The sequence below is a fragment of the Chrysoperla carnea genome, chromosome 3 (assembly GCF_905475395.1).
Source record: "Chrysoperla carnea chromosome 3, inChrCarn1.1, whole genome shotgun sequence".
Classification (NCBI taxonomy): Eukaryota; Metazoa; Arthropoda; class Insecta; order Neuroptera; family Chrysopidae; genus Chrysoperla; species Chrysoperla carnea.
In genome coordinates this window covers 39,717,011-39,729,180 of record NC_058339.1, presented here as the reverse complement: position 1 = coordinate 39,729,180, position 12,170 = coordinate 39,717,011, and the positions used below count along the sequence as shown (strand labels likewise).

General features: G+C 28.6%; 2 protein-coding genes across 2 annotated transcripts in view; one reads left to right on the top strand and one right to left on the bottom strand.

The window, feature by feature from the left end:
- LOC123296848 (homeobox protein caupolican) overlaps positions 1 to 12,170 on the bottom strand; it is a 93,806-nt gene that overhangs the window by 49,784 nt on the left and 31,852 nt on the right. The gene's annotated exons all lie outside the window — the stretch shown is intronic.
- LOC123296849 (uncharacterized protein K02A2.6-like) lies at positions 7,136 to 11,740 on the top strand. The gene is made up of 2 exons (XM_044878525.1): positions 7,136 to 7,565; positions 10,865 to 11,740. Exons 1-2 carry the CDS (start codon positions 7,319 to 7,321, stop codon positions 11,602 to 11,604), a joined length of 987 nt encoding a protein of 328 aa, XP_044734460.1. The 5' UTR covers positions 7,136 to 7,318; the 3' UTR covers positions 11,605 to 11,740.

The window sequence follows — 12,170 nt, the reverse complement described above, 5'->3', positions numbered from 1 at the left end:
TAAATAGTCATTGAAATGTAAATAAATTCAATTTGTGGTTTTGTTTCTAACAAAAATTTGATTCTAGAGAAAATATCCGGTGATAATTAATTTACCAAGCAGTTACATTTTTGTTTGTTTATTTTGTGTATAATAATATAATGCTCGTTGCTTGTTAGCATTGAAATAATATAATATCGTATCGTTTCTTCTTGAAACATTTATTAGATTTAGTCACGAATATTATACTTACAACTACTTGAGTTAAAATTTATATTTTAATATTTTTTGAATTAATTCATTAGCATATTTTATTTATATAATATGAAATAAAATTTTTTTAAAATATATTTTTGGAAAAAAAAAATTGTTTTCAGTATGTTTTGCAGTTGTTTCTTCTTGTGTTTGTTTGATAAAACATTTATTCAAAGTAAATTTATTTAAATGATATTCTTAAAATTGGCAAATTAATGCGATTTGATTAAATTTCATCTGAATTAAAAAATTTAACGTAGCAAGTTAAAATGACTTTAAAGCTTAATCCATCGATTGATACTTTATTACTAAGTATAACGTCACGAATAAGTTAATTTTAAGACGGCATGATTGTGGATCCTTCATATTAAAATTTTTGGTTAGTTGAAGTTTTCCTTTAAGGATCTCTGAAATTTTAATATAATTTGTTGTTTTTGTAATAATATACCCCCTTAAGGATCCTCAAGAAAAATATTTAGCTATATGTATTCTAAAAATTAATAAGCTAGACTGTAGCAGAGGTTCTTAAACAGAAATGCTTGAAATGGTTTGCAGTAACAAAAGTTCAATGAAACTGCAATCAATATTGGTTATAATGACAGTAACCAACAAATATGGTCATAATAACCAATCGTAGTTATAAACGACATGAAAATACATATAAACGAAAGTATGCGCATTTATACACAAGTTGGTAGTTATTACTGACTTATTTCTATGGCAATCGGTCACTGTAACCGATATAGAAATTAATAATATACAAAACAAAGTTAGTATTCTTGAAAATAAAGTTATTGTTTATGAGTTGGGCATTATAGCCGATATATCGGAATATTGGTCGCTATATTTGGTAAATCGTTTTATTGTGTGATGGTCAATAGATTCATGAATGTATAACAGGATTGGAGTCGTGACCATTCCGGTTCCGACCTTCATTATAACCGATGGCATTATACTTAATTGTGTTTCATTGTATTAAACTACAAAAAATACTTTTCTTTATCAAAAATTTCATACTTTCGAAAATTTCATCACATTATTCATCACATTTCCCTTACCTCTAGGAAAAATAAAATATATAGGTAGAGACAATACATTATATAAAAATGGATCAATATTAACATTAAAAGCAATCAATAATATTTTATATAATACATATATACTCATAATATTTCTAATAAAGCATCAACATCATCCCCTTTTACACACATAAATATTATCTATGTAGTCATAATTGAATTTATGGGTGCCATCAAACCTAAACAGGCAGCACACAACACATCCTTATAACAAAAATAAATATATGTGATTTTAATAGCATATATACTCAACGAACCGTTAGATAAATATTAAATAACGATTTTATATATAGATAATTTTTTCGGTTTTTCAGCATCAATGATTTTGTATGTCATTTTATTTTATTTTTTTTAAACCAAAACACATATGGCTTTATTTATATCATCTAATATTTAAAAATAAAAGTTACCTTTTTTTTTGGTCTATTGTCTTCTTTTTGGGATAATGATATCCGGACACTTTTATTAGGACAAAAATTATTATATCTCTAATTTATCAAGTTTGTATGGTGTTCTATTTGGCTTTTAGATGACATAAATGGCATAGTTTGTTGCTAATTTAAAAAAAAAAAAGATCTTTTAAACGAAATCACTTATAATACGTACTCTATGGCGCTACAGTTTCGCTTGCAACACTTGATTAACTATCTTTACTTAAGAATATTGTTATAATATTTATCCAAAATTACGTTTCATGTTTTAAAAATGACCAGCATATTACAGAACTTTAGTTTTAGAAAAGACCAGTATAATATTTGTGTGTAGAAAGTCTGTGTATATGTCTGAAAAATTTATCAAACTTAAGTTTATTTTTGAGGTATTAAAGAGAATCTATAAAAATAAAAAACGAGAGTTTGTTCATTTAAAAAAAAAATTGAACATCGATTGATCCCTCGGAAAATAAAACTAGGCACAGAGCTGTGTTTTGTAGTGTTTTAACAAGTTATTTGATTCCAGAAAAAACTATAGGTGCTTGAGATATTTTCAAAAAAGTTACTGAACATTCATTACTTGTTGAGTTTATAAAAAAAATATTATTGACCTTTTCATTCTTGAGATATATTTACTCAAAGTTATATAATTTTGTTGTCGAACAGAAACAATTATATTTAGAATAAGTAGTTGAAGAAACATGTCTATTATCATACTGAATACGATAAAACAGAAGTTTGACTACGATAATACCTCGCATTTCTACATTAGAGTTTAAAATAATACTTTATTTAACTATGTATGTATACTAAGCATGCGTTCTGTTGCTATTATAAATAATAGCAACATATAATAAAAAAAATAATGTTAAGAAACCATAGTAATTTACAAAATATTGTTCAAATGTGTAAATGAAATGTCTAATAAATTAAAGCCCACTGTTTTAATAGTCAAAGCATTCCATACATCACTGCTATTTCTTTAAGATGTAACCCGTTTGTTGCTTTGAGTTTGAAGATTTTTGGCTGCAATACTGGCTGCTTTAGTCCTTCTATAGAAGTGGTGTGATATCGATATTTCGATTTTCTCTAATAAAAAGATACTTGAATACATCATTAATTATATTTTTTTTTGTATTTTTACATATTATTTATTCATAACCGACGGAAATAAAAAATATTTGTAAAATTAAAATTAAAACAAGAATTTTAATTAATTAAAAAAAAAAAAACATTCACACACGTAATATGAATGTGAGCTGTTTGTTGGATATTAATAAGGCAATGAGAGAGTGTTGTAATATTTATGATTATAATTTTTTATTCAATGTAATATTACATTTTTTTTACAACAACTACGTTTGTGCCTTCGTACCTTAGTACGGGGAAAAAATTATTTTCTTATTGGGTACGTTTACCACACCTTAAATATAGTTTTACTTAACTACTTACTAATTATTGCAATTTAATTTACATTCTTGAACAATTATCATTTTTAGTTACCATTTTATGTTACAATTTTTTTTTTACTTCTCTCTTCTGTTTGAAATTTGTTTTTGTAAAATATATAAGTATTTGTTTTACGAAAAAGAAAAAAAAATTATTAACTGTAATAAAATTCACATTGACTAATCAACCGTAGCCATTTAGCCATTTGTTTGCCTTACAATGAAAGAATAATAATATTAAATAAACTGGTTTAGGAATTTTTCTTAAATCGATTGAATATTAATTTTTATTTAAACTGTAAGTATATAAAATATTATATTGAGTAGTTATTTATTGATTAATGTGATGTAAAAGATGATTGTAATGTTTTAAAATTATTTATTAAAGATGTCGCTTTGATCTGCGATGTTAAAGCATTTTGGTGGGAAATAATGGAATCAAAGATATGTAGTACAGAAGCCGCATTGGTAATTTGAACATAATAAATCGTGAGTTTATCGTGTAGTTAAATTTCCATTATTCTTTTTTTCTGCCTTTTAAAAGATTGATAAAGCTTTACATAAACAAACATAAACGAAGTTTTAATTGTAATTCGGGCAAGGAATTCATTCAACTCGAACTATTCGACGATTTTTTTTTTGTCTCCTGTATATATAACAAAAAAAAATCGAAACTGTCAAATGTAATTTTACAATTACAGTTTATTTTTCAACACTTTTGACAGTTGCGAACTACATGTAATTTTTTTCTTTAATCAGTAACTTTCTTTTCTTGTCTATTTTGAACCAATAACCGACATCAGCAAACACGAAAATCTCTATTTCTATAAATTTGATCTCTCGATTGGTAAGAATACGAAAACTATAAAACATTCGATACATTATACAAGAAAAAGTACTAACTGTAAGGAAATATGTTTTTACATAGTAGCAAGTAAATCTTGGTTCAAGAAAAAGTTTAATTAATAACTAGCTGTACCCTTTCACGTTTCGCTGTGTCACATTATAATTGCATGAAAATAGATGAGAAGTTTAATAACTTGTAAATTTTATAAAATTTGACAAAATCCCAATAAAAGAGTTCAGATTGTTCATCCCCACTTCCATTTCACTCCCATATCCCCTTACGTCGGGGGTTATAGTTATGTAAGTAATGTACACGTCATGCTCTTTTATTCGATAAATTACTTGGGTATATTTGAAAATAATTGATTGTTCATCCCCACTTCCCCCTCCATAACCAACTGGCGCCGAGGGTAAAAAAGGATAAAAGTCATCCTCTAAGCGGGTTGTATATCGTGTAAAAATTTGAGCTGAATCGATGCCAAACTTTTTGAGTTTTTGAAGTGTACACAAACCAACATAACATTTTTAAATATATAGATGACGCGCTTTTACTCGAATACTGCAATTTTTGAAACTGGTAAAATCTTTGCGAACAGAATCAAGAAAAATTTCTTAATATCTTGTTTCCAAAATCGTGAATTATTTTCGAGATGCGTACTAACTTATTTTGACTGAAGTTTCTATTTTAATAACCACAAATAACAGAAATAAAATTCATTTAATGTATCATATTTTAATTTGATTCTTTCAAATTAAGCCATTAAAAAATACGTGATCGAATTGTTGATTAGTTAAAAAGTTGTAAGCCAGGTATTACTGAGTATGTGTGTGTGTGTGTTTGTGTGTAACTGAAATTACTTAATAATTAAAGCTTATTTGCACACTAATCCAAAATGAGAATTTCCTTAGCTCGAATTTAATAGAATAGGCGAACAAACAATATTATTTTATAGTAAAAGTTTGTCTCTGATTGGAAAGTGTTTACAAAAAAAAAAAAAAATTATGTATACAGACATGTTGTAACCTTTTTGTATAAAATATTGTCTGGTGTTGAAAAATATTAGCATATAACATTCAACATCATTATTTTAATTGCAAACCCAAGCTGTCTGCTTGTTTGCTTTTCAATGATATATATTTTGCTTATATTTTAATATCTTCAAGTGATTATTTTAAATACAAAGAACAGTATTGCATTAATTTCTTTTTTTGTCTTGGAATATTTTTGCATCTAACCTCATCTTTACAACATTGTTTTGCATATCACGTGCTCAATTTTTTTGAAAACGTATTTCATTGTTACCTTAAAATATTTAAATTTTATTTATCCCGCTTTCAAAATTAGTTAATTGATCTAGATAAGTGTTTGCGTATTTTAGATATTTATTATCAATTCATAAATGATCATAACGATATCGATTATAATGACGAAATTGAAAGGTCTCGAGTGAATCCCTAAATAAACACGTATAAGATTTAATCACATATAAGAGCATCGGTTATAACGATATATCGTCTATACCAACCAAAATTTCTTGGAATTATAAGTCGACTTATGGGCTTTAACGATCAACGCAAAAACATGTATATTTTTGTAACATGTGCATCACGGTATGCATTGGATGGAATTTACTACAATTGAGATTATTTTTTTTTGTTAATAAAGGGTACTTGATTTTTTTCTTTTAACCAAGCGACTGTTTTCGAAACAAAAATAAAAACAATTTTGTTAGACAAGGATATAAAAACAAATTTTGTTAGACAAGGATGAGACTATCTTCTCACCTTCTCTTGCGAGATGTTATCGCAAATTTTTTGAAGAGAACCATTCTCTTTTGCATGGAAATTTTGTCGAGTCAACTGCTCATCATTAAACTTGAGATGTATTAAATTTTGTTTGGATTTTTATTTGCCTAAAGTTTGGGAGACGGTCCGCTATGTGGTTTCATCTATTTAAAAGGAAAAAGTCAGGTATTTTTTGAATCAAATAATGTAACACAAGGTAATATTTTCTTTTTAATACAAAATAGTAATTATAATATAATTTAATAATTATACAATTATATGTAGATGATGTTTTTTTTTAATTTAGGGTCGTTTTTGTTGCTTTGGGCAAATCAATATTAATTTAAAAAAAAAAAGGGTTTTCTAAGTTGCCTGTGTTTTGAACTTGAGTTGATAAATTTGTTGTTTCCATTGTTTTAATGTATTATGAAGAATCTTTCATGATCCTTCCAAACATGGACACTATGCTCCTCATGGCAGTATTTTTTGAGTGTCAGTTAATCCATTTTGAATTATTTAACGGTTTATTCACAGTAATTTAATATTTTGTATATTTTTATATTTTTCCAAAGTATACACTGTTCTGTGGTACAAACCTTTTAGGTTAATTAATTTTTGATACCTCTAAACATAAAAAGTATCACTAACTGTGGTGACATTTTGTTTGAATGTATTATTTTCTACATTTTATTTATTTTTCTTGAAAACAGTGGAAGTACGGTTTATCACTTCAATTTTCAAAATACTACGCATATTTTTCAATTGATTTGACATTCGATGTTCATAGAGGTATTTTAAAAAAAATAATAGACTTATATATATTTATTGGCAGAATTATGCTTAAAGTATTGTACGAGAGTTTATTTTCAAAATGATAATAAATTTTCTATTGTGATAAAGATAGATTTTTTTTTTTGTATGTAGTGATAATAAACTATTTGTAATAATAGTATTTATATTTGTAATAGTATTTTTGATGTAATAATAGTAAGACTGTTTAATTCAGATTTTTGAAGTTATTAAATAAGACTGAACCTTTTATGATATTTTTTTTTGATCATTCCCTGATTGACAGGATTTCAGGAACGCATAGACAGCCTAAAACGATCTACTTAATTCAAGGGCCCAGCATCTCTCCATATTTTTGAGTTTTAAAATATATTTTCACATTCTAATAAAATCCTTTTATGTAATATAATTTTATATTATATTTTGAAATTTTATTTTCATAAAATATAATTTTCACAGATTTTCAAATTTATTAAATAATATTATTTTTTTTTATCATATTTTTAATTTTATTTTCACATGGTAGCAAGTAAAAAGGCTTCATGTAATTTCCTTTCATTAAAGTTATCTTGTCAATTGGGAATTAAATCAAACTCTATTATATCTTTTATTTATTAATAATATTTATTTACAGATTTAATATATATATTTTTTTTACATATTTGGTCAAATATTTCTATCTGTCTTTACATTTTATTAAAACACCATGCCAACGACAAGAAGAGGTGCTGATACTGCTGGCACTCCGCAACCTTTACCAGGTGGTCAAGGTGGTAATCAACCAGGTCCTTCACCAACACGGGATGACTTGTTCACAACACCAAGTGCTGCGTCAGCAATCAACATAGCAGCAATTTCGACTCAAGTGGCGGCTACATCGCACATACTGAATACTTCGGCAAACCAAATGACAGTGATGCAAGACCAAATTCTTCAACAAAATTCACAGATAAGTCTATTAACTCAAACTTTATCCAATTTAACGATCAGTTTATCAAACAATGCTTTACCTTTAAGACCAGACCAAGCTAGTCATCAAACTAATTTTTTTGCTAAGCCGAGTATTGACTCGTTCATTAATAAAGTTACTATTCTAGATATATCGATTCCAGAAAAAGTTGTGGAATTCATAGTTGATACACAACATTTAATCGACATTAATTTTTTACCGTTAGAAATGCTCTTAAAATCATTAATAAATAGATGTGCGTTAAATGCACAAGCTTTCTGGGCATCTTGCATAGCTCGTTCATTAGACTGGGAAGCAATTAAAAACAACTTACTCGAAATTTATATCCCACCTTTGACGAGGCAACTATTGGTTGATAAACTGGTACGGCGAACTCAACCTGATACAGAAAAGTTCTCCACTTTTGCTGCATCCATTATAAAATTCAGTAAAATACTACTAAAAGAATTATCTGAAGCACAGATAATTGAAATTATTTTTGCTCATGCCAATACGGCTATCTTGACAATTATGGGTTTAAATCAAATACCCGAAACTTATAATGATTTGTCAAGGCTGATCACAAAAATGGAAGAAATTCAATCTAGAATGTTGCCACCAATTCAAATTGCAAATGCTTCAACTCAACAAAAAACTAATTCTACAAACAAATACTTTTGTACATATTGCAAAGGCACTAATCACGATTTTAGGCATTGTTTTAAACGGATCAACAAAGATAATGGATCACCAAATATTTCAAAACCAAAAAACTAATAATAGACCCTAAATTTTATTTATTTAATTTAAATTTAAATTCATCTTCTTTACCTTTACAAACTATTTTTATTCTAGGTTATCCCATTTTAACACTGTTTGATTCAGGGGCTTCTATTAACGCGATTAAAACCGCAACCCTAAAAAAATTACAACTTATTGATAAAAATATAATCACTAAATCAACTAATAAAACAATTTCATTACCTGGTAATAATTTTTTAAAATGTTCCTATTTGGTCAATCTACACTTTAAAATTGACAAATTCTCTTGGAACCAAAACTTTTACATTATCGACAGTCTCCCCTTTGACGCGATTTTGGGTGTTACATCGCTAAAACATTGTAATATTATTCTCGATTTTTTCAAATCAGTTATTAAATTTTATTTTGAACCTAATATCGAAATTCCCTTTGCTGGTTTTAACAGTAATAATCGAATTATTAACACGATTTGTGAAGCCAAAATTAATATGAGTGCCAAACAAACTAAAATGTTAGATTCTTTAATAAAAAAATATAAATGTATTTTTTCAGAAATCCCTGGCCTTGCTAAGGATTATGAATATAAAATTAAGTTGAAAGATAACATTCCGGTTTGTAAAGCACCATATTATTTAGCACCTGATAAAGCTAAACTTTTGGATCAACATATACAGCAGCTAGTGAAACAAGGAATTCTTTCTGTTTCAAATTCAAATTATAGCTCACCTGTATTTTTTGTTAAAAAAAAAGATGACTCTTATCGTTTAGTCGCAGATTACAGATTCCTTAACAAACATATCGAATTTGATCCAATGAGTTCAGCTAATATTAACCATATCTTTGCCAGTTTAGGTAATTCGAAGGTTTTCACGCTTTTGGACATGAAAAGCGCGTTTCACCAAATTAAATTGTCAGAGGACACGAAACATGTTACTGCAATCGTCACGCAATACGGTACTTGGCATTATAATCGCTGCCCTTTCGGTTTATCTGTCTCAAGCCAGGCCTTATCAAGATTTTTGAACTCTAGTTTAGCCGAATTTCGGCATAATTTTCTTTTAATATATTATGATGACTTGATTGTTCATTCTTCGGACGTCGAATCTCATCTAAATCATTTAAATTTGTTATTCACTAAAATTAAAACACTCGGTATCACAATTAATTTAGACAAAGCTCGTTTCTGCATGTCTAGAGTACGTTTACTAGGTAGCGTTATATCCGCTGAAGGTCGTTTTATTGACCCTTTAAAAGTTCAGGCTATTAATGAAATGCCTATACCTAAAAACGTTAAAGAAGTTATGAGGCTCGTAGGAGCGGCTGCGTTTTATGCCAGATATATTCCTATGTTCAGTCAGATTGTAGCACCACTGAATGATTTAAAGAAAAAGAACATCAAATTCAAAATTACGAATGTGCATCTGGAAGCTATTTCAACACTAAAAAAAGCTCTAACTAATGCTCCAGTTTTAAAACATCCGGATTTTGAAAGAACTTTTGTGTTACAAACTGACGGTTCATCGACTGGACTGGGGGCAGTTTTACTTCAGAAATATGAGGATGGTTTACATCCAATTATGTACTGCTCTAGAAAATTGAATTCTGCAGAATTAAGGTATAATAGTCACGAGTTGGAAATGTTAGCAGTTATAACCGCTTTAGATAAATTTAAAGATTTTTTAACAGATCGCCACTTCATTCTCCAAACTGATTGTCGTTCTCTTCTTTGGATATTTAATACACCAAATAAATTCAATAAGCTGTCCAGGTGGATTCTTAAAATATCCCGATATGATTTCACTCCGGAACATATCAAAGGAGAGCATAATAAAATGGCGGATTTCCTCTCTAGACTATACGAATCAAATGATACAATAGTGAATAGCGAGAATAAATTAGAGCAAGAATCAAATGATAAATTTGTTAAAATTAAAGAATTGCATAGCGCGGACCCAGGTTATGCAATTCTAATTAAAAAGATAACCTCTTCTCTGGATTCATCTGATTTAGATTTGCTTAGTGAACAAATTCGGAATGATGTTCAATTGGACTCTTTGAACGTTATAAACAATACGAATTTTGATTTTCTATCCATCAAACAAGAACAACGAAATTCACCTGAATGTGAAATCATTTATCGCAACCTTAAGGCTAAGATGAATGTCCCTAATTTTTGCATCAAGGATGGATTAGTTTTCAAACTTGTGGGTAGGAATCACCTAAAACGAATTTTATTACCCGAGTCATTATTGAATTATGTGTTGAGATATTTTCACGACTCTAAATATGCAGCGCATTGTTCGGTTATTAAAACGTTCCGTGAAATTAGTAAAATCTTTTATTATAAAAACTTGTATGCAAAGGTTAGGGATTATGTCAGAACCTGTAAAGTCTGTCAGGCGATTAGACCTTATACACGTAATGATAAGGTCCAATTGAGCAGTTCCATTCCCGAATTCACCTTTCATACTCTTTACGTTGACTTTATCGGTCCTATTATTAAATCTCCCGAAAACTACAAATATATTTTTTCTGTTGTAGATGGGTACAGTAAATACGCTTTTGCATATCCGTGCAAGAAACAGACGACGGATACGGCTATTTCGATGATGCAGAAGATATTTCTACAAAATGGATACGCAACGGTGGTGGTATCTGACAACGGTCCTGCGTTTTCGTCTGTGAAATGGAAGACCTTCCTATTCAACAATGGAATCAGAGCGTCCTATTGTTCGAGTTATACGCCATCATCCAACAAAAGCGAATGTCTTAATAAGCAAATTAAGTACAACCTGGGGTGCATTCTTAAAGAGTATTCGATTCAACACAAAAATTGGTCGAAATTTCTCAACTTTGTAATATTTAACTACAACAATTCATTTAAGAATACTATAAACACTACACCAGCAGAAGTTTATTTCGGAAGAAAATTAATAACGCCATTTATTATCATCAACGAGCTAACAAATTTAGTCACAAGCTCTGTTAAACCGTCGCAACAGCAAATTAACGATGCATTAAAACTCGCCCATCAACAACGTCTTAACAGAACTTTGAACAGACCATCAGTTTCAAAGTACAGAATTGGACAATTGGTGATGGTTAAAAATTTGGCGCCGAACATCAACAAAAATAAATCAGCCAAATTTACAGCGAAATACAACGGACCGTATAAGATACAGAAATTCACATCTCCAACATCGGTTAGATTAAAACCCACTAACAGCAATAAGTCAACTTTTGGAATGTCAATCTACAATCTTCGGCCATATTATAAATGAGGTCATCATCGAAGTGGTTGTATTCGTTGACGGGTAATTTCTCATATTTCTAGTTTTCTAACTGCCTTATTTCACTAAGCTAATTTAATTTCTATTTAGTTTCATTAATAATTAGCATCTCGCTAATTTTTTTTTTGCCCCCTGGGGTGAGATTATTTTTTTTTGTTAATAAAGGGTACTTGATTTTTTTCTTTTAACCAAGCGACTGTTTTCGAAACAAAAATAAAAACAATTTTGTTAGACAAGGATATAAAAACAAATTTTGTTAGACAAGGATGAGACTATCTTCTCACCTTCTCTTGCGAGATGTTATCGCAAATTTTTTGAAGAGAACCATTCTCTTTTGCATGGAAATTTTGTCGAGTCAACTGCTCATCATTAAACTTGAGATGTATTAAATTTTGTTTGGATTTTTATTTGCCTAAAGTTTGGGAGACGGTCCGCTATGTGGTTTCATCTATTTAAAAGGAAAAAGTCAGGTATTTTTTGAATCAAATAATGTAACACAAGGTAATATTTTCTTTTTAATACAAAATAGTAATTATAATATAATTTAATAATTATAC